We start from the raw sequence: 24808 nt of genomic DNA on the forward strand, positions 1-24808 counted from the left end.
TTATTACAGTCCATGCAATCTATGTTCTATATAGTAGTGCAATGAGCAACACTGAGAAAAGGTTTTTAATACATGCAATGCATCATCCTCCCTCCCCAAGAGCTCCCATTATATATGTTTTCTATTTTTCAAAAAAGGAATTCATCACTCTTCTCCCTCCACCCCATGCCCCCAAACCTGTAAACAGCCTAAAGCCCTTTCCTCTTTGGAAGAAGAGATCTCCAAACATGTGCTGTTATAAGTTTTTTCAATAGCCGGAGATTAAACTCTAATTCAAAAGTAAAACCTTCTATGTGATACTAAAAAGACCTAATGTATCAATACCACTTAAAATACCATCATAAGCAACAGAATACAAAAATGACATCTGAAGAGATGGTAGCAATAGAAAGCATGATGGTGAATCAAAGGGATTATATACACAAGTCTCACTGCACAGAATGTAAATTACAACCCCTCATCAGTAAACTAATTTCCAAATTATTTGAACTATAATTTATCCCTTAAAGAAAAAAATGTATTTTCACTGTCAGCCACACACACAAAAAAAGGTATTTTCAACTAAACATTTGAGAACGCCACATGTATCAGGAACTGTTCTAAGTACTTGGAATGCAATGATGAATAAAACACACACCTTTCCCTCAGAGAGGATTCAGTTTAAGAGGTAACAAAGACATGTAATTAAAACATAAGTCATTGTGATATAATAATGTATATATAGTAAAGGTACCAATAGAGCAGAGAGACAAAGACAGCTTTACAGAGAAGGTGAATGTTTCAGCAGAGTTTCGATGAAAGAGTAAGTGTGCTTAGATAGGAAAAAGAGACATATGGTGGGCTAGAGAAAATGTATATGTAGAGGCATACAAACACCGTGGTTATTTGGGGGAAACCAAGTATTCAGTCCACCATGAGTAGAGGGTCAAGCTTGAGAGCAAAATATGAGGCTTGAAAGCAATATAAATACATTCATTGTTTTATGCCCTATGTTAAGGAGTTTGAGCTTCAATGGGCAAAGGGGAACTCATGAAAGCTTATAAATGGGAATTGACAAAGTCAGATTTCTGTGTTTTAGAAAGGAAGTTCTGTGAGTATAGAGGAGGTGCTGGGGCAGGGGGAGTGAAACTGCAAACAGGTATGCAAACTAGTAGATTCTGACAGTAATCTTAGTTAAGGTTTCTCAACCTAAGCACTACAGACTTTGGACAATTCCTTGTGGGGGGCCTGTCCTGTGCACTATAGGATGTTTAGCACCATCCCTGTGCTCCCCGCTAGATATCAGTAGCATCACCACCCCAGCTGTGACAACCAAAAATGTCTCCAGATATTGCCAAATGTCCTCTGGGGGCAAGGGGTCACAATTGCCCCTGGCTAAGAAGCACTAGTCTACGGAAAGGATGTTAACCCAAGGCAATTACAATAGAAATGAGGAGTAAAGCCTGACTGTGGAAAGATCTGGTAGCTTATAAACAATTGGTGATTAACTGAAAGTAGGGGGCTAAGGGAAAGGAAGTCATCAAATGGAAGATTGGGAAATAAAAGGGGCAAACAAAATTTTATGGGAAATGTTTATTTACTAAAGATTTTAGTTCTATAAAATTCAAGCCCCTCCTCCAGAGCAAACCAAAGCAACACCCCTTTTCCTGAATTTCCCTTAGCTTCCAGAAATCCTTACCTAGAGCAACCCTGGGAACATGATGGCCCAAAAAGAAGGTCAATTCCCTTGTTGATCCTCTAGCCTTGATAGCCTGGCTAGTACCATCTTGCTGTTTATTGTGAAATGAAAGCATTTAAAAATGTCATGTCCAATTAATAACAATCTTTACTGTTCCACCTCCTAGTAAGTAAAAGTTATACACTAAAATTTCCAGTCTCCTTTTCCTGTGGTAAAATATCCAGCAGAGTCTGTAACTGTTTCCCCCCCTTTGCCCATATATACAACTTTTACTTAAAGTCTCAAGATTCACTACAAAAGTGACTGATTTTTATCTTTCTCCACAAAATCTAAATGAACGACACAATAACATAGCAGTTTTTCTCAAATTATAATGAACATATAAATCTTCTGGAGATCTTACTAAAATAAAGATTCTGACTCAGTAGGCCTAAAGTGAAGTCTGAGATTCTCCATTTCTAAAAAGCTCTGAAGACTGTTAAGTGTTGCTGGTCTGACGGACACACTTTAAGCAGTAAAATTCTCAAGAAAGTCAGATAAAAGACTGAATAAGAAACAACGAATGGTACAAACGGAAACTGGGGCTGCCCCCCCCAAAATAAAAGAGGTAGTGATTTATAGTTCAACACACTGTAACTCCTTACAGTTCCTTGCCTTTTTGGTGCATGACCTGAACACTCAGAGCCTTCAAGACCATTTACTCATAGCTCTCAAAAACCTTTGCCCCATTCCCTAAATGCCAATTCAAATGGTTTAGGTCTAAGAGAAGTCCACTGTCATTCCTAACAAATGAGGTGGGTCTCTCAATTCACTACGTCAAAGGAAAGAACACTAAAATGTAATTTTAGGACTATTTTAGGTCCAAAGCCTATCAATGCACACACATTCTTTTCATTCGTTCATTCATTCATTCAACATTTCAGTATAAGCCTCTTTGCCCTTCCTAGAAATACAACGATCAATAAGATATACTCTTTCCCCAAAAGTTCAGAGTCTAGCTAACAAGCAATCTGTAAATACCACTGCTTGTATAGAAAAGGTAGTTAAAGCTACCAAATAACAGGCCAATTTTCAGAGCACAACACTTTTGGCAAAACAGCACCATCTCCAATATGCCTCACATTATCAGCCACACATTATCATATATCATAATCTAATCATCAATAATAAACTAGAGAAAACAACTGTTGTCCCAGGATAAAAAGTTTCCAATGCCCTGAATTATAAGAACCCTATTTGAACATCAAAAAAGTAATAACTGTACTTTCACTAGTTGTAGTCTGAAACAATGAATGACGATTTAAATTACACTTTAAAGTGATTTGTATTTTATTAATCAGAACATCTTCACAAACTGGAAAAATAGTAGTGCACATACATGAAATACAATCTCCCTTCAGACAATGCTTAATGAACATATAAGTTCATTATCTTTTGCAGTAACAACAGCAACCTATCTCCTGCCACTCCTGAGAGTCACAGATGCATTGATTAGAAGCTCTGGCCTAGGATTTACTATATATTTATTTCAAAATAAGCCTGAATTTCTTTTACCACCTCCTCTCACTCTGAATAGTCTTCCCTCATTTAATTAAATGTCCTGATATTTTAGCATTTTATAATTAAGAGAACTAAATATAAGATTATAATCCCATTAATGATCAGTGTGGTTAATCTAAACTTACTGTGGAAAAAAACAGACCCCAAACTACTTAAAACCTTTGAATTTTTAAAATCAAATAAATTAATTTCCATATAATCATTAACACAGGGACCTACCTTTACCTAAATTACTAATTAGGAGTGTTAATACATCTTCATTTTAAAGCCTCCCATACCCAATTAAATTCAAAATAGCAAATCCAGACCTCAAATCAATATAGCCTGGGCTCAATGAATTTTTTCCATGGGTAGAAAATTTAAAAATCAAAAACAAAACAGGTCAGCCTCAAAGATTGTTATATTTTGTTCCTCCATTCCTTACCATTAATTGTGGGCTTTTCATGGAAACATATTAATTCCTTATGTTTTCACTGTTTAAGTTTAAATAAAGACAATAGTAGGATGAGCTGGCAAGTAGATCTCTACAAAGTAGTTCTATAGAAAAACAGACTGTCATTGTTAAAAATTCATGGGCAGATAAACATCTATAGACGAAAAAAAAACTTGTGGAGCCAATACAGAAGTCATGAGGAGGATGAAAATAGAGGAAACTAATAAGTAAAAACTCATCTAAATTATATCAAATATAGCACAACATGATTTATATACATCAACACATGCACATGTTAAGCTCTGTTATGAGTCAGATCATTGGGGGTTAGAATGAATATTATCTACATAAATTTTAAAAGCCTACAAAACAGTCAATACTTCTGTTCTTAAAACCTCAATGTTACAAAGAAATTTTATGCCACCAAAAACAAAATCAGTTGGAATATCATTGCTAAGCAAGGCTACACCCAATTTCTATAAAACTGGAACACCAAGCTACAACTTCTTATGTACTTTTGCTTTAGAGTGGAATCAGAATACAAGATATAGAGAAACAATACCATACCAAAGTTATTAAAATATTTTGAGTAAAAATAAGTAGTCTTTTTTAAAGTTAAGAAAGTTATTTGCACAATAAACTATCAACTGTAATGATCTTCTATATTAATTTCAGTCTCATGCGAAAAGCAATAATCATGCTTGTAGGGACCCAAATGCCCCAAGGGATCACACCCCGATCACATAAGCCCTTCTCGGCCACACCCCATCATGGCGCTGGTTGCCCTTCTCTTCCGTATTCTCCTTCCTGCCGGCGCGAATTACACACCAATCAGCTCCCCGCCAAACCCCATGCGGTATGCTAAGTAGGGATTGTATTTTAAGCCAATCAGCTTTCCCCTTAAAGCCCTATATATGTGTGTGTGTGCTGCCTAATAAACGGGCTCTCTCGGTGGATCGTCAACTGGTGTTGACTCGTCCTTTCATTTGGTGCCAAAACCCGGGATGAAGTTTCTCTCAAGCGGCGACATCGCGGCGACAGCACCTTCCGAGTCGCCCCTCAGGGCTCCCTCAAGCTGTAACACTTTTCAGATCACAGCGGCAGCACCTCTCGAGTCGCCCCTCGGGAACTCTGTCCCGCCAGGACCGGCCTCCCTTCCACCGCTCACCATTGATGGTCCACCCTCGTCCATTGTTTTTGGCGCTGGCTTCTTCCACTCACCACCGCCTCATCATTAGGTAAGCCCCCTTTTCTAAAGGGCACCGGCCCTTTTCAGGCTACCACAGGGAGTCTAGATCGTCCGGTAGCCTCTAACACCCATACCCACCCCACCACGGTCTTCACGACCGCCATAAATTCCCAAACTATAACAGGTTCCAAAGCCCTGGTAAACTTTTACTTTCATTTTTGGAGGTTAAAAGCCCCATTCTGTTCTCTCCTTCTCTCTTTCACCCTCTTGTCCACCACTCTCTTCTAATCTCTGTCCGGGTCCGGGACCCGACCAGAAATTCCTAGTGCTAGGTTTCCTTCAGGCACCGGGCTTTTGCCCTAGAGAAGTGAAGGTCTGGGTGATGATCCACACCTCCCTTCTCTCCTCCTGGTTTGTACAGGACTAACGTGACCTACTGGGGACGCCCTCTAGGATCCCGCTTTTCCCAACCGGCCGAAGGATCTGTCTTATCACTAATCTCTGTCCAATTTCTGTCTAAAATTCCCATTAAGAGACCAGAATGGGCACTTCCTCCTCCTCCCTAGAGGACTCTCCACTTCAATGCCTTCTGAAAAACCTCACCAATCTTTCCCTCAGGCCAGATATTAAGCCCAAACTCCTTACCAAATTCTGCACACAAGATTGGCCTTATTATCCTTTAGATAATCAAAACACACGGCCCTCACCTAACATTCTACGAGACCTCTTTAACTACTGCCAGCACCTAAAAAAATGGAAGGAGATCCCCTACATCGAGGCTTTTCGCCTCTTGGCTCAGAACCCCGCCCTCTGCTCCTCCTGTGCTCCCTCTCAAGTCCTTTTAGCCTGTAAACCCTCCTCACAGTCACCCCTCGATCCTTCCACCTTCGACCCTGCTGATGAACCCCCACCCTACCGACCTCCTCCTCCCCCAGTGCCTCCAGCGTCCGCTCCTCTTCCCCCGTCATCCGCGTCACCTTCTGCACCTCCAGCGCCATCCACTCCCCCGTCTTTACCCTCACCTACTCCCGACCCACTAAGCCCCCCTTTCACCCGTTCCCGAGGTCCGCCCCCCGCCCCTTTAACAATCGCCCCACTACGTGAGGTAGCTGGGGCTGAAGGAGTAGTTAGGGTCCATTTTCCCTTTTCCCTAGCTGACCTTACAGAATTAGAAAAAAGACTAGGCTCTTTCCCTACCGACCCTACTACCTCCATTAAAGAATTCCAATGGATCCTGCAGGCCTACAGCCTCACACATCATGACATCTTCATGCTCCTAGCCAATACCCTCCTCCCCGAGGAACGCCGCAGGGTCTGGGATACAGCCCAAACCCATGCCACTGACACCCATCGTACCAATCCGGATCACCCACCAGGCCCCCAAGCAGTCCCAGAACAGGAACCTAATTGGGATTATAACACAGCCCAGGGAATCCAGGCTCAAGACCGTTTTGCCTCTTGCTTAATAATTGGCCTCAAAAAATCGGCTCACAAGGTCGTCAATTTCCAAAAAAATTCAAGAAATTGTCCAAAAAAAGGAGGAAACTCCCTCCGAGTTCCTCAATAGATTAACTCAGGCCTTTCAACAATACACTAACTTAGACCCAAACTCAGAAGACGGCCAGCATGTCCTTATGACTTATTTTCTGGCCCAATCCTACCCCGACATTAAAACTAAACTTAAAAAATTAGAGCAGGGTCCTGCAACCCCTCAGACCGAAATCCTGTCAGTGGCCTTCAAAGTCTTTCATAATCGAGAGGAGGAAAAGGAACGTCGAAAACAAAAGGCAGACCACACCAACTTCCAGATGTTGGCCCAGCTTATCAAACCCCCTGGGCGCCCTCCCACAGCCTCCACCTCTATAAGCCTCCACCTGGAGCCTGCTTTAAATGTGGAAAGGAAGGGCATTGGGCAAAGGCTTGCCCCACCCCCAGGCCACCCACCACTCCTTGTCCAAAATGCAAAAAGAAGGGACATTGGAGATCTGATTGCCCCCTCGCCCGAAGGGGTGAGGGACCAACTGCCCCACAGTCCCCCGAACCGTGGACTCCACCTATGGTGGGCCTCGCTGAGGAGGATTGAAGGAGCCTTGGGCCCTTCCCGACCATCTCTATAACAAAGCAGGAGCCCAGGGTATCCATGGTTGTGGACGGCCACCCAATATCTTTCCTCCTGGACACTGGAGCCACCTTTTCGGTCTTAAGGGAATATAAAGGCCCCACCACCTCCAGCAGCTCTCCTATAGTCGGGGTAGGAGGTAAACAAATCTTTCCCCAAAAAACCCCTCTTTTAACCTTGCCTTCAAGGCACTCAATCCGTTTTCTCCCATTCCTTTCTAGTCATGCCACAATGCCCCGTCCCCTTGTTGGGACGGGACATTCTATCACGGCTTCAAGTATCCATTACCTTGCCCCTGTCCTCTTCCTCTTCCCCCGTTTCCTTCCTCCTAGCGCTAGTTCAAGCCCAAGATCATACTAATTCCACCACTCCAAAAAAGTCCTTACCCATCCTGACGCACCCTGTTAACCCCACAGTTTGGGACACTGCCAGCCCCGATCTGGCCCAGTGTTCCCCCGTACACATAAAACTAAAAGACCCCTCCAAATATATTTGCCAGGCTCAGTATCCATTAACCACAGCAGCCCTCCTCGGGTTAAGTCCCATCATTCAGGACCTATTAAAAAAGGGGTATCTCCGTCCCCCTCGCTCCCCTTTCAATACTCCCATACTCGCTGTAAAAAAACCTAATGGTGCCTTTCGTCTCATCCAAGATCTCCGACTTGTTAATGCCGCTGTCATTCCCATTCACCCCCCTGTATAAAATATGGGACAAGCTCTGGGCGTTCTAGGACAGAATTCTCTCACCACATCACCTAAAAGGCAAAACATTTCCTCCTCATGCACAATCTGCCAGCATACCAATCCTAACACCCCTCTCAAACCTGGGCCATACCCCTCCCACCAGGCCAGAGGTCTCACACCCGCAGCCAACTGGCAAGTCGATTTTACACACATGCCTTCTGTCCAGCGCCTCAAATACCTCTTGGTGTTTGTTCATACCTTTTCAGGATGGGTGGAGGCATTCCCAACATCCAATAAAAAGGCCTCCACCGTAGCCCATACTCTCCTTTCCCAAATCATCCCATGATTTGGGATGCCTACTTCCATTCAATCTGACAATGGACCTGAATTTACCGCCCAGATAGTACAAAAACTCTCCCAGTTACTCTCTCTCCCCTGGCACCTACATTGCCCTTACCGACCTCAGGCATCTGGAAAAGTAGAAAGAACCTTAAAAGACATACTAACTAAATTATCTCTGGAATTACACCTTGATTGGGTCCATCTTCTACCTCTCGCTCTACTCAAGGCCAGAGCTCTCCCAAAGAGGCCCTCCAATCTTTCCCCTTTTGAAGTCATGTATGGTAGGCCCCTCCTACCCCCGGGGATCACAGCAACTGAAGGACCCATACCACCCGCCATGGCTTTACCTTTGCTCTCCCACCTTCGCACCGAATTATGGAAGCACCAGGACTGGCTACTTCCAGATCCATCACTTTCCAAAAATAACCTTTCACTCAGCCCAGGCCAATTAGTATTCTACACTTCCCCAGAACCCAAAACCCCTCTAACCCCTAAGTGGGAAGGCCCATGTCCTGTCATCCTTTGCACTCCGACTGCTGCTAAACTTGCCCTGCCAGGTAATCATGTTACTCCATGGATTCATATTTCTAGGCTGAAGCCTTACACTCAGGATCCGCCATCGGCCACCAAGAACTCCAGTAACAAACTGCAGAAGAACTTAACACACCATTCTTTTAAGTGCATCCCTCATCCTACCGACCATTTCAAACTCCGCCTATCCCGGACCTCAGCCCTACCCCTAATTCCCGAGACATGAACCTTCTCCTTGGCCTTTCCCTGTTCTTTTCACTTCACTCAGGGAGCTTTCAGGCCTCTTCCCATATATGGAAATTTGAGGCATTTGAGACCTACACTGAAAAACAAACCCGGATCAGCGGCTCTCTAGCTGGGACCACAGATTGCCCCACCTCCGGTTGCTCTCAACCTGTAAACATCCCTCTCGCTACGTCCAAATTAATCAAACAAGCCACCCGTCCCTACCTATGTTTTCTCTATGACCAAATTGCCGCCCACTGTAAATGGTGGCCGGACACTTACGGAGGCTGTCCGTATTGGTCCTGCAAGATCCATGACCCACTCATTGGGGCGGGCAGCAGGTTGTTTACATTCAACAGCGGGCAATACTCCCTAACAATTTCCGATCCCTGGGACTCCAGATGGGCTACCAGGATCATTGCCTTCTTCTATTGCAACGGCTATGCCTCTCATCCATGCGGAAATCTAGAAATTTCCCACAAATACGTTCCTGTCCACAATCCAATATCTCATGTCTCCACGGACATCTCACATCAGGAAGAACAACTTTCCTCTGCCCTAGAACAATCCTCTTCCTTTTCTGCTAGTTCCCCAGGGTCACCCATTTACACCTGGCAACAAATCATTTCTGAAACACTCATCTTTCTCAACCACACCTTGCCGGCTCTCTCTCCCGAAAATTGTTTTCTTTGCACCTCTCTCATGCGACCGCTCCTGGTGGCCGTCCCCTTAAATGCTTCCCTTCCTCTCAATGCTACCTCCTCCCCACCACCAGAACACTTTAACCTTCCGGGCATCCCTCTCTGGGAGCCCGACGACAAAGACAACAATACTCTGTTGCCCCGTCACTGTCTCATTGGAAGCTCTTCCTCCCTAACTTCTCCCCCGTCTTATTGTAATCTTAATACAACCATTCATAACCATACCTACGCCCCACCAGGCACTTTCTTCTGGTGCAATGGAACCCTCTCTACCTCCATCCTGCCTAATCTTACTGTCCCATGCCTTCTTGTCACCATTGTCCCTCAACTCACTCTGTACTCCAATTCAGAACTGTTCTATCTTCTTCACCCACCCTCAAGACAAAAAAGGGTCACCTTCCTCCCAATCATGGTCGGTATTTCCTTAACAACATCAGCGGTTGGCCGGCCTGTCGGGAAGAGCCTTAGGGCACAGTTTATGGGTGGTCAAAGACATCAATGCTAAACTTGAAGGGGCTCTGACTTCCACTGCCAAATCTCTTTCCTCTCTACAGAGACAGATCACCTCTTTAGCTCAGGTCACCCTCCAAAACCGCAGAGCACTAGACCTCCTCAGTGCAGAAAAAGGAGGTATTTGCATCTTCCTTAGGGAAGAATGCTGTTATTATATCAATGAATCTGGTCTAGTAGAAACAAACATCATCAAACTCACCAACTTGGCTTCCAGCCTACGAACCACATCCAGTTCTAACCCCTTTTCCTCCTTTATCTTAAGCCCTGTCCTAACTTGGATTTGGCCCATTTTGGGACCTCTAATCATTATCCTCATAACCTGCCTTTTCTTGCCCTGTATCATTAGGTTTCTTCAAACCCAAGTGGGAAAAATTTCTAATCAGGCTTTTAACCAGCTTTTGCTTAGAAACTACCAGCTCCTAGATACCGATGAACCCCCAGCCTCATCTCGTGAGCGCCTCAGCCGATGCTGAAGAGGTACCACCTTACAGAGGGAACGCATTCCTACACGCCCTCGCCACCAACGCCTGGCTGCTCCCTCCAGTCTCCAACTACGAACAATGGAACCGGTGCATGTTCGACTTGTGGCTTCAAGGAACGTTTATGGACTTTTCCCCTTTTGAAATTACTTGTTTCTCCACCCTCCTTTGGGGTTTCATAATGGGTATTTATGTACCTTCCTCCTTTTGCCCCCCCCCCACAACGCCCCAGTTCAGCAGGAAGTAGCTCGATGACTTCAACGTCACCTTTCCTAAAACAAGAAAAAGGGAGGAATGTAGGGACCCAAATGCCCCAAGGGATCACACCCCGATCACATAAGCCCTTCTCGGCCACACCCGATCATGGCGCTAGTTGCCCTTCTCTTCCGTATTCTCCTTCCCACCGGCGCGAAGTACACACCAATCAGCTCCCCCCCAAACCCCATGCGATATACTAAGTAGGGATTGTATTTTAAGCCAATCAGCTTTCCCCTTAAAGCCCTATATATGTGTGTGTGTGCTGCCTAATAAACGGGCTCTCTCCGGTGGATCGTCAACTAGTGTCGATTCGTCCTTTCAATGCTAAAATGCCTACTGGCTTATTAGTGAAAGGTTTCTTTTTTATTTAATTTTTATGTGTACACCTGCTTAAGTTCAATCTTGGAATGAAAATCTTCAGCAATGCTCTTTACTATAAATGAATTTAAACTAAAATGGTGGTTAATGAAAAGTAATCTTGTACATATTCAGAAACAGAGAAACATAAGTTTTAAAATTATAGAGTAATAAGCAATATAAGACTGTAACAACTACCATTTGACAAGCACAAGGCACTTTATGCCCATTAATGTATTTAGTACACATAACTCTGAAAGACAGTGCCTATTATTACACCTACTTTATGGATAAGTGAGTCTTAGAAGAGGTTAAAATAACTTGCCTATAATCTCACAGCTAACATAAGGACAGGCTCCAAAAGCTTGTACTCCTATGGTATACTGCCTCCAATTCAAAAAAATCTATACCATTCTATAATATTCCTCAACACATTATAATCTTAATATTATTCCAGCTAAACCTGAAATGACCAAATATAAATTCCCAAGTGAATCAATCTCTTTGAATCTAATTGCATGGATGAAATCAGTAAAAAAGAACAGCCAGAGACTTCATTAAAAGAAATAAAATTAAGAACTTCTCCATCCCCATTTTCAAAATGGAAGGAAAACAAATCTTGGGAATAAAACAGAGTTGGGGAAAACTACATGGTTTTGGTTCATTTTAGCGTAAAATTTAGGCTAGCCTGTTTGTGGATGAGAATTCTATACTTATCTTTACTCATTCCCCACAACTACTTCCTATGAAAATAGGAATGAACCACCAGTAATGCCAAGCTCTTAATACCCGCTATTACACTCTGCAAATACAATGACCAGAATAAAGTGTAAAGAAGCCAACCAGCAGGGCGGCCAGTTAGCTCACCTGGTTAGAGTGTGGTGCAGATAACACCACGGATCAAGGATTCAGATCTCCTTACCGGCCAGCCACCAAGAAAAAAAAAAAAAAGTCAACCCAGCCAATCTCAGAGTGAGCTAGTTCCTAGGTCTAAGTGGTAAATGCACTGCAGTTTTACTAAACTACCATTATTATGCAATAATTAACTCAAAATCTCCAAAGCTATAAAATGAGATAATGACTATAGCCAACAGTACAAGTATTACATATTGAGTATAAAGGCACCCAAACTTTAGTTTATTTGTTTACATATGGTAAACTGCTGAACACCATAACATTATGCATACCTAAAGAAAAGTTTCCAAAACAAAATCTCTCACAAGAGCTCCTTTTTAAATCACTCAATAGAACAAAATTTCCTTGCAATCATGAATTTGGAGGAATCTTTCTTGACTTAAAAAAAACAAGTGCACGCAGAGTACAAATTAAGTACAAAAAGTATGTGGCTGAACCCCTCATTTGTTACAAAAAAATTTAATCTGAGCTTTCCAAAGCACATCTTTATCTCAACACAGTCCTGGAAAGTTAACCTGGCATACTCTTTACTTCGAGGAAAAAAGAAAATTAACTTTTTCAAAGCTGAGTCTTTTTCTGTAAGAACTATCATATTTTTAAACATTTCAATCTAATGTCACCTGCATATTTTAAAAGAATAGACTGAAACTAGAGATTAACAACAGGAAGAACATTTAAGTCTGCCACTAAAAACAAGAGGAGAGAATACACTAAGCCATTTGCTAAGAGAAGTTGATTACTATAGATCATTAGCAATAAAAATGACAGTGTACTCAAATTAATAACATAAAAACAATGACAGCCCTTTGTATTCAAAATTACTAACTCATCAGATTGGGGATTACCATGTTATTTTAACAAAAATGAGCTTAATAGTTTGTTATTTTTTAATGTACTTAACACATGATAATCAGAGTAAGCATGACATTTCAAAACTGAAAATTAGTTGTGAAATTCAAGACCAAAAAACAAAATTGGGGGGAAGAGATTGCAACATCTGATAGAAGAGGTTCAAATCTCTAATATTCAAAGAGCTCTTATAATGAATTAAAAAAGGAATAGTCCAAGAGAAAAATAAGCAAAGGACATGAAAGAAACACCAATGGTGAATAAACATCAAAGAGAAATTCAACAGCACCAGTAATCAAATTTAAAGGAGGTTTTTTTGGCCTATAAAATTACAAAGATATAAAAGATTTTTGTATCCCAATTTTCAAGACTGTAGAAAGTCGGCACCTTTAAGTAGGAATATAAATTTGTGCAGCATTTATGAAAGGTTGTCCTGTCAAATTACCAAAAGTTTAGTTGTGTATTCTTGCCCAAGAAATTGCGTTGATAGAAATTTACATAGAGATAATCACAAAGTGGAAAAACCAGCAGACATAAAGTTAATTAATGTTTTATCCCCTTCACTCCACATCACCAGTGGCCTCTGGCCACTCTCTCCCCATTTTTCACCTTATAGAAGACTCAGTCTTCTTACCCTTCTCATATTGCCCTATACAGAGAGATTTTTGCTTTCCTCTGAAATGTAAATAAATTATTATCTATATTATTCTATGTAAATTACTTGATCTCTCAAAACTTCTATTTCCCAAAATGGAAAAAATACCTCAAAGAATTGTTGGGGTGACTAAATGATATAATAAAATATAAAACATTTAATTGATAAAAGAATAATCTAACTTTCCTATATTACCTAGAATTGATACAGGAAACCATCACCAACATACATAAAATCAAGTTTCTATTTATATGCAACTACATCACAAGAAAATCCCAGATGGATTTTCACCAAATCTGGAGGATATGTTTGAGAAGCTAACAGGAGGAGGCTTCCGTGTGGAGGAAGGCAAAATATTAATATTGGAAGAGGAAGGGGGCCTGAATACCTCAAAGAAAAGGTGGATATCCTCAGAGCAGCTACAGGACCATTTTACCAGTGGGCAGTTTTCATACAGCCCAGTCCAGAGTGAGTAGCAAGAGATACTTATTTACTTAATAGTTAGCAATTTCTAAACAAGCCTAGAAACGTTTGGACAACACCGTGTATTATATACTACCAAAAACAGCTACCATTTATTGGGTACTTCTGTGCCAGGCAACATATCCCATTTAGTCCTCAAAACACCTCTACATAGCAGGTACTAAGTATTATTATTCTCATTTTGCAAATGAAGAAACAAAAAAGTTAACTAAGTTAAAGACAAAAAGATAAGCAGTGAAGAAACAGGGATTTAATTTCAAGTGCCTGGCATCCAACTCCAAACCCTAAAATCTTAACCATTATTCAATACTACCAGGTTATTACTATTACTACTGTTTGCTCTTTGAGAGAATAAAAACTCACCAAGAGGTTCTGAGCAAGCTATAAACAGAAACCATGCACGGATGCTTCCCTGCCTAGGAACTTGAACTCCAACAACTCCACCAGTTTCCAATGAGGGGCCCACGTCTGGCTTAGGCTGGGATAGAACACTTCCCACAGATAGGCAAGTGGAAGTGAATGGAAGTTCAGTGACTCCAGTAAAGGAAAAATAGCTCTAAATGTATTAATTTGGAATTCTAAACACAATATTCCATAGAAACATAACTATACAATATTCATGGGTAAAAGATACTTTTGTGGCTGACTGGAAATCTAAATACCAAGCAAAACATTATTTCTTTGAGAACATATATAAAGAACTTAAAAACAATCGTTTTACACATGGAGTTTTAGATGGTCACTGCCTTTAAAATTTCAGTTATTTTTCAATAACTTCTCCATTTTCTCATCTTTTTTATTTTTCCTGAGATCAATACTTAGTTTGATGTTTCAAAAGGGCCTACCAACCAGTAAGATTAAGACAGGATGTATATTCTAAATTGTCTATGCTATAATCCTATTAATTTCTCCAAATTTGCTTCATCCTTCTCCATAAAAGAACTCTACAGTAAATACTGTTATTATTATTCCCGGTTTTTTTGTTTTTGTTTTTGTTTTAAGTAGCAATAATGTAAAAGTTATCTTTCAAAGACTTTGGAACAGAAATGCTACAAGAAAAACTTTAAATGTCAAATTAATCAAAAAATATAAAATCTTACCATTAAGTAATTGTAATAGAGATAGAGAGGGACAGATGCTCTTAAGATAAAGAACAGTACAAAGGGGGACCCAAACTGGGTTAAAACAAGGAAGAAAGCAGAGAAAGTACTGCTAGTGAACTTTTCTCTCAAGCAGAATTATCCTGAACTAGACCTCCAGCAACCACATCTCCTCACAGCAGATGAGACACCCTACTCTGATCCTACTTCCCTCATCCTAACAAAGAGCTTTAAAACCAAGAACAGAAGAAATAAACATGATACTTCAGATATCTTTGCCTCCTAACCCCAAATAATTTAACTTATGAAAACCTAAAAATATTTACAAAAGTGAAAATCTGTTATTCCACCCTTAGAAATATAATGTAAATGCCCAGGTAAAGCTGCATCATGACTGAAACAACGGGGGGAAAAGCTGAGCCGGAAGATGACCAGCTGAATTAAAAAAGGTGATGAAGGGCAATAGCTCAGAAAGCTATAAAAGAGCAAGAAGCCAAGAATGCTAGGCACAAATTTTGAAGACTTCTCATTTTGCCTAGGATTTGTCTCAATCATATGTTGTCACTCACCCTGCATAAAAACTCATAGTTTGGCAAGAATCAGTAGCAAGGTATCATAGCACTGAAACCCCTTCACTTACTAATATCTGTATTTCAACATCTAACTTCATTTTAAAGATACTTTGTTCCCAAAGGATTTGTTACCGAAAATTTTACTGCTTGTCTAGATCACATTTGTGATTCACAGCAACTCCCAAGTCTTTTTCTTTTCATACCAGTGCTCAACTTTAATTGTATCTATCTTGTTATTAAGGTTTCCTAACGTTTTAATCTCTAATATATTAACTCCCATTTTTAACAAAACTCAAAGTCATCTCTAGTGTTTGGGAGACTTAACTCTTCCACAGAATATAGACTTAATTCAATTTCTTCTACCACCAACATTGGCCAAGAATAATTACACACATTTTCAAACAATGGCTGCTTTTTTTTATTTAAAATTATGCATTCCAAATGTGGAAAATAAAACGAAAAAATAACTGATGCTTCTCAAACATCAATATAAAAGGTCACTTTAAAAAATTTTTCCTACATCTCATGGTCCTACACTTTTGTAAAATAAAAATGAATTACTAGAAAAATGATCGCATATTTCGATGTTACAGTATTATCAAACTGTTATAGAAGTTTCTAAACATTTACTTTCAATGTTTAACTTATCTCCTTATAGATAGGTAACAATTCATGGACCAGCACTGGTGCCTTGACACACTATGAGAAGTAGCACCCTAGGATATATATTCTCAGTACATAACTCTTCAGAAAGTTTCTCTAGCAGCAATAATACAATACAGCCCAGACGACCAGCAATGTACTGTTTTCACAGTCCATACTTTATTTCAACAAGTTCCTAAAGATACCCCCAGCCATATTTTCTTAGCTTATCTATGATATTCATAAAAGAAGAGAAACAGTTTACTGAAGCTCCTACCTCTATTACTTGTAACCAAACATACCTTCTGCCTAGGTATCTTTGCTTCTCATGTTCTTTACCCTCAAAAAACCCAACCCAAAACATCTTTTCTCCATAAATTCTTCTGAATCTAGACAATTCTCTGCTACCTAGCAATCATCAGATATTTAAATTGACACCAATTAATATGCTGCTGTGTAATGTTCTCTAGTAGATTCATGTATTGCCTCTCCAATTAGATTTGAGAGAAGCAGGAAAAACATCAAGCCTTTCTTTTCGATCTTCCACACAGCACATATTAAAACTGCCTATAGTAAAGATACTTGACTGATCTGATCCCTATAAATCATATAACCCCAAAGGCAAAAATCAGCATACCTGGCCCAGGGAAACTGGCCTGAGCCTTTTAGAAAATGATTTACCTCACTAGGTAAGAAATAGTAGTAAGTATGGCCTAACTACCTATTCTTCAGTATCATTATGAAATAAAATGTTACTGAGTAATCACGTTAGCCTGCTTAGATAACCCTGGAATTATAATTAAATACCTACATAATTTTGAGTTACTTTCACTAAAATTAACATCATTAAACAGACATTATGAATTACCACAACAAAAGAAAAATAGGCAAAGTCTCCATATGCCTTCAATTCACAATGTGTAACTTGCAATACTCTTATGCCAAGAGTATTTCTAATACAAAGAGATTTTAAACCTTATCAACTCGACCACTAACAATTTAAAAATATATGCAACCTGTACCCACATAGATTTCTAACTATATAGCCCACTACTGGAAAAACTCTCCATGTCCCCAGACTACATATTATTTCAAATATAAATGACAAGAAAATATGGTCCTTCGAAGCTACATGAATATATGAACCATGAATTTCTAGGTAGAAATTGAAATGTGGACGCTTTCAGTTTAGAAAGACATTCAGTTTTAGATATGAAAGACACCACAGCAACTACCCAGGCCATGTTCACCATCTCACAGATGGGAAGATTACAGCCTAGAAAGTTGGCCCCAAATCACAAAGTTAGAAATCCATGATCTCAAAATGACAGCAGAGTGCTCATTTCACTACATTAGTCTGCTTCCATTAGTATATATTCTAATATCTCTTCAAATATTGAGGTAACATTTGTAGTAACATTTCCTTTCATTATTTTCCTTTAAAATAAATTTTAAAAAGAATAGGCACTGTATCTTCCCTTTTCCAATCCTAAGGACTTTTACTATTTTCTCAAAAATAAATGTCAGTAGCTCTAAATCGTATATTTCAACTTTAAAACACATTCCACCAACCCCTCACATTAGGAACTTTTAAGTATTTGTTTACCATTCCAGATTTACTTTCTACTCCTATATCAGAAATATTACTTATGCAGTTAACTGATTATTATTTTTAAAATGAGAAAAAGCCATTAGGGGAATGCCTAAGATAACTTAAGGGTTTTCCATATTCCCCTAAAGAGCTCCAGATAACTTGATTTCTAGGTTGTATCTGCTTTTCAGCATTTTACTGCTTACTTCCATATTGACAGGCTTTGTCTGTTGTCCTCTCACAACTGTCAATGGTTCTGGCTTGTATCCAACTTTATTCCACTTCTAACATATAGATTTAGAAACTAAATATTCCAATTTATGAGAATCTTTGAGGAAATCTTTTTTGTATAAATCTTTTTTTCTTTTTTTTATAAATCTATTTTATACTACCCTCTGATCATATCTTTCCTAAAAGCATCTTTAATTCATATCAGTTTTTCTAAAATTAATATTATTTTGGGTCTTCCATTATGTGAGGAACTAAATGTTGCAACTTTATAGTAATTTCCACCAAGATTTACAACTTCCTGAACATCTTCAGCTGCTACTAATCCTAACCAAAATGACTCCTTTCTTTAGAGAATTCTCATTAATATTCAAAGACATCAAACTTCATTTCAACTTGTCACAAAATCAGTCCTTATAAAATACATCAAAAATTTATACAGGGTCTATCAACTTCAATTCTAAATAAAATTAAATTTCTTGTATAAAGATATTTAAAACTGTTTTAAACAGTTGGGCCAGTTATGAAAAGTTGAAAATTTTAAGTTTACCTTATAATGAGGGGTTTAAACTAGGAAAGAATCTTTGAAATTTAGACAAAGTAGTCAGAAAATAAACATGATTAATAAGCCTACTAAGAATCATATTAACAGCAACTACAACATTAAATTACATGTTATCATAAAAACAGAATACATTAAGATAAAGAAAATCAGCAAAAAGAAGCAATAGGATTTCATTTCTTCACGTAAAATCTCTCTATTCCATGCACAGAGATCAAATAAGATTCCACATACAAGAGATAAGGAAAAAGGACAAACAAAAAGGCAAGAAAAACATCACAGCCCATAAAAAGTTCTCCCCCCATGTAGAAAAAAATATTGACACTATATAGGTAACAATCCCAGCATTATCTCTAAATTCCATTTAGCTTCGCTCAATTTCAATTTCACCTACCTTTCTTCTCTGAGAGATGTTGAGGGCACCAAAGTCATTAAACAAGGATGAAGCAGGCGAAGTTAGAGGATCTGGAAGGTAAGTTACCACACAGACAACTCAGGTAACCCACAAACCTAATAAACGTTTAACTTGACAATGCCTATAATAGTAATAAAAATCATATGTGATAATAATTAAACTCAGTGTCTCATACACAGTGGATGTTTGAATATTTTCTGAGTGAATGAAACAAATGGGTGAATACTTCATTCAATTAGTACTCAGTATACACTTACTCAGAAGCTACATGGTTAAGGATACATCTGTTTAATTAGAACCAAAAGAAAAATCACATAAAGAAATTAAGAAAAGACTCTTAACCATGTTATTGGAAGTGTGTTTATGAGGAAAGTAAGTCTACCTACAGTAAATAAATGTTTGGGTTCTTGAGACCAAATGTTGAAAAGGATTAAAAAAAAGGAAGGGGGGGTCAACCACACTCTTGAGAGATCTGGACTTGGATTTAAACGTATTGGCAAGGCCTTAAAACCATGTACTGTACAAACCATTTCATATTTTTAAGTTTAGCACCAGATATTGATATTCTTACTAAGAAGATAAGATAATTATGTTTTTGGTTTTTTTTTTTTGTGACCGGCCGCACCGAGCGCACCGGCCATCCCTATATAGGATCCGAACCCACGGCGCGAGCGCTGCAGCGCTCCCAGCGCCGCACTCTCCCGAGTGCGCCACGGGGGGCCCAGATAATTATGTTTTTAAAGATGGAAATATTATATGTCTCAAATCACAAACACAAAATCCAAAGAGTTTAGAGGTTCAAAGCTCTATTACTCTGCGAGCAGAAGTTACAAACAAAATTGTATCTCTTATTTCTCACTTTACAAATCAGAAGAGTTTCTGAAAAGACATGCATGAGATACACTGAAATATTTTAGCTTCATTTCTGAACTTTACTTAACTTTATGTTTCTTAATTTCATTAAATTATTTACGAAATCCTAACAACAAAAAAAATGAGAGTATTTCAAAAAGTTCATGGATATCAATAAATACAGACTGATTTAAAAAAAAAAAGTTCATGGAAAGATTTGTATTATCTTTTAATTCTATTTTTCCACAAACTTTTTGAAGTACATATTAAGTACCCTAATTTAAAGGAACCTTAAATTGCTTCATAATGCAATATATATAGACTACTGCTTAATTGCTCTGCCTTCTTCAACCTGGATTTTCACAGTCTAGTTCTTCATTAGAATTAATATTAATTTAATATTAAATAACTAATAATTCAAAGAGAAAGATGCTAATAAAATAGCAAGACATACAATATTTTTATATAATGTATGCATTTAAGGCACTTAAACATTGGCATTTAAACCCTGTAATAATTCTAAAAACATATAATGCTACAAATTAGTTTTTAATAATTTTATTCAATAATAAAGGTTGAAATTTCCAAATAGTGATGGAAATTTGATAAACACAAAATGTTTATCACAGACAATAATTAACATCATATTCTTATTCTCACCATTATTAATAGTTGTTAACATCTTGCTGATACAGAGTATTAACACTCAATTGTTGCATATCTTTTAAAAACCATCCTTGAACATTTATTTTTAAAATAGAATATAAAAAGATATCTGGAAATTTTGTATCAATAGACTTAAAAATGTTCCTAATTTTTTAAACAATAATCCCACTTCTAAGATGTATTCAAAAGAAATAACTCAAAATATTCACACACAGACCACTGGAACGTAATAGTTTAAAAAAAAAAAAAGGAACAAAAGTAGTTAGGTAATCTATGAAAAAAAAACAATGGGATTCAATTTATAGTGATTGAGAAGCACACATGATTAATTTGGAAGTATGTTCAATGTGACTATAATTAAGTATTAATATACACATATTCACGTATAGAGAAAAAAGGAGGGCTCTAAATCTTAATAGTGGGATTAACAGGAATAATGGGAAGGTAATTTTTATTTTCTTTTTTCTACTTGTTTACAGTTTTCAAAATTTCTACAATAGGTATGTTGTTTGCAGAGTCAGAAATACACATACACACACACAAACGAAAAGGACCAGGTCTTACCATGGCCTGCATATGGCTTGGCACTGTCATTTAGAAGGCTTGGGGAGCTGCTACTGTTAGTCATTCTCTGGAAAATAAAATATGTATACATAACATCAACAAGGAATACAGAATTACAAGTATTCAACCAATTAAGACTGACCCTCTTTGTTGCTTCTCCTCCAATCTATCTTTCACATCACTGACAAACTAATCTTCCTATAAATGTTGTTGCTTGTATTATAACTATCTACGCAAAAACTTCCAAAGACTCCTTGCAACACACCAAATAAAAAGTTTAATCACAAGCTGGGTATTTAAAACCAAAGTTGCAAATCTATTTTGAATTGCACTTTCCTAACTTATTAGCCTGGGCAAGACACATAAGTACTGTTTCCTTGTCCATAAAATATAAAGTCAAAAAATGCTCTTATACCCTCTCTCAATTCATATTATCTTTAATAGGCCTTAAAGAACTTATAAAATTGGGCTATATTCTGATCTCTAAACATGTCCTATGCTTTCTTGACTCACTCCATAGCCTATATCTATAAGGATTTGGGGCATGGAAGGCCCTTCATCCACGTCCACAAATCCTTATCTCATATATGACATATAACTCAATGCCTTGAAAAGTATAAATTAGGAATTTCCAGCTCTGGGTTTAATTCTATAATCCTTAACGTGGTCACTCAACTTACTCAATTACTGCATAATTAAAAAGCAGAGGAGCAGGGCTAAATTCTTAATGTAATTTTAATACAAAAATATACAGTAGTCACACCTCCCCTATCTGTGAGGGATATGTTCCAAGACTCCCAGTAGATGCCTGAAACCGTGGATAGTAACAAACCCTATATAAGATTTTTTCAATCTTATAACCAAGATGGTTGCTAACAGGTGGGTTCCACATGAATATGCTGGACAAAGGGATTACTCACATCCTAGGATGGAGCAGGATGGTACAAGATTTCATCACACCACAGAGAATGGCGCATAATTTAAAACTTATGAATTGTTCATTTCTGGAATTTTCCACTCAATATTTTCAGACTGCAGGTGACCAGGGGCAATTGAAACCAATGAAAGCAAAACCACATAAAAGGGGAAACTTCTGTATATAAAAAGTACCTGAAATTGTGGCTCACAGGCAGTCAAAAGAAGGTATAAACTACACATCAGATGAGTTAAACTGTTCATAAAAAATAGACCATTTATGTGTGCTGTCCATGTTTATGTAAATGCTTACATTTCAAATGATCTTTAGGATACACATCTACATGAAACCTCAGCTTTTACATAAATAAAAGTAAAAATAATTCAGAAAAGCATTGGCTTCCCACAGACTCTTAAGATCAGTCCAACTTGAAATATACAGACTAATCCCTCTGCATTTAAATATTCTACTGCAATTATGGAGAAGGCTATCCAGAAGTGCATCACAAAAACAAGAAAAGACAATACACCACCTTTACTATTATGGCACTTTTCCAATTAACAACACTAGACTACTTTTCAATTTTATTCCAATTCTACAAAATTCTGCCGTATCAAGCTACAAAAACAATGTAAACAAAAATGTCCTCAGCATTGCATGAAGTAATATGATTAAAAAAAAAAAAAAGTTAGCTAAAAAGAACAAACTGGGTAAAAAAAAATTCAAAAATATTTTTAATGTAAAACATTCCTCAAGTACTGTGACTTTAAATTTAACATTTTAAACATTAAATAAAATAAAACCAGCATTATACTTCTATATGCAAAGAACACTCCTGAGAGGACACAAAGAAATCTGGTGACCAGTAATGGTAGCTGCTTCTAGGAATATTAATGGGATGGATAGTGAGCAGGTATGGGAAGGAGACCCTTTTGTAACATTTAACTTTTATAACATATGCATGTATTATCCACTCAAAAATTAAAAATTACCATCATCACTATCAAGTTTAATTACTATACATACAAAACACACACAGATGAGTAGAACATCTCTCCATCTACCCTCTCCATACTCCACTGTCATCCCCCTCCCCATCTACCACCTTTGAAAGCTCTCCCTGACTCCAACCCTACAGAAGAGTTAACTTAGCTATATCCCACCTACTGCATCACCTCCTAAAATCTCACATTCCACTCAACAAACTTAGGAATAAATGAAGATTCTAAATGTCCTATACCCCTGGAACAAACGTCACTGTTCAGTGCAATGTAAATTCATACTAAGGATACCTGAATCAAGGGATACTTTGTTTCTACAGGGCTTCCAAATCCATTGACACCAATAAAGCTGGTGCTAAAATAGGAATCTGTGAGACTTGTATCAGTTAAAGCACCTCCATCCATTCCAGGAACTGAAAGAGAGAAAAATTCAAGTATTTAAAATTATTTAAGAGGATAAAACACTGATTTCATTTGTGTTCCTAAATGAGTTTTAAAGTCTCAAATTTCTGTCACATATTTTTATTTGCTAATTCATAACAGAAGGCGGGATGATTAAGTAAGATTGGCTCAGCTTTTTAGTGCTCAAGTTGCCTAATTTTTTCCCACAGAAATAGTAACTTATTAATCACCTAACAGCCACCAAATACAACATGAAAAAAACCACACTTGAATTTCCAGTTTCCCTATCAAGTTTTCCTTCTTTAACTTAGCAAAAAGACAGTAGAATATAAATCATTGCAATTTCTCCTATGAATTATCACAAGGTATACAGAGGCAAGTTTCTCAAGACTGTTTCTCACACACATTTTTTGAAACAGACCAGCAGTCTCACACTCACTCATAATTCAGGGAGAAAAACTCTGCAGAGGTAGCAATGAGATGGAGTTCAGGAATACTTACAGATCTCTGTTGATTTTAGGGTGGGATAATATAGAAGGATTGTAGAACTAGTAGGGCAACCCATTACATATCAACAAAGTACCAGACTATGTGTTTTAGATGCTACTTCCTTGCATACAGCTATTTTCTAAGCTCCTAGTAGTTAAGTACAAAACCTTACACTATTTTACAAACAGACTACTGAAAGTAGGCTTGCCCTTCTTCAGGCAGAGCAACTGGGAACCACCCCAACCCCCAACTAAGAAGCAAACTAAAAAAAAATGCTGACAGACATAGAGGATCTCCTTGGAAAGCAATCTGAGGTAATCTTTATTTTCTTCTTTGTTTTTTAAATTTATGTCTTAAAATGTCCATAATAAAAATGTGTTACTTTTATAATTACAGAAAGATTTCTTTAATGGTTCCTTTCTTTTAAATTATGATTACAACTTCAGATATGACTGAAGAAAATAATCAAAAGTATGTAAAGATTTTATATACAAAGGTGTTGAAGCTGATTTATATACAAATACTGAAAGTATTATCTTAACAAAAAATTAGAAACAACATGAAAGGTCTAACAACGTTGGAATGATTATGTAAATCATAATATATCCATTGAAGGACTATTACGAAATAATTAAAAATCATGGTAATTAATGTCTAGGATTTATTTAAAATACTGCAGCAGAATAAAACAAAAACTGGGAGAGCAGACAAAGTAAGACTAGCAAAATGTCACTCACTGTTGAATGTGGGTGACGGGATTATTATATTGCCCTCTCTACTTTTATCAAAGTTTAAAATTTTCCATTATAAAAGGTTGTAGAAAATGAGAATAATGAA

General features: G+C 38.0%; 1 protein-coding gene across 6 annotated transcripts in view; it reads right to left on the reverse strand.

Annotated features, from left to right (window-relative positions):
• Positions 1-24808, reverse strand: part of PAN3 (poly(A) specific ribonuclease subunit PAN3) — a 135254-nt gene that overhangs the window by 89072 nt on the left and 21374 nt on the right. For all 6 annotated transcript variants that reach the window (XR_010024041.1, XM_063102004.1, XM_063102001.1 and 3 more), the window contains exons 2-4: positions 23372-23493; positions 21164-21230; positions 19061-19131 (exon numbers count right to left, since the gene is read on the reverse strand). Coding sequence is in view for 5 of the 6 variants with exons in the window: in XM_063102004.1 (XP_062958074.1) it covers positions 19061-19131; positions 21164-21230; positions 23372-23493 (260 nt within the window). In the remaining variant the exon portion in view is untranslated. The remainder of the gene's footprint in view (positions 1-19060; positions 19132-21163; positions 21231-23371; positions 23494-24808) is intronic.

Source organism: Cynocephalus volans, chromosome 7, assembly GCF_027409185.1.
Source record: "Cynocephalus volans isolate mCynVol1 chromosome 7, mCynVol1.pri, whole genome shotgun sequence".
NCBI classification, from domain to species: domain Eukaryota; kingdom Metazoa; phylum Chordata; class Mammalia; order Dermoptera; family Cynocephalidae; genus Cynocephalus; species Cynocephalus volans.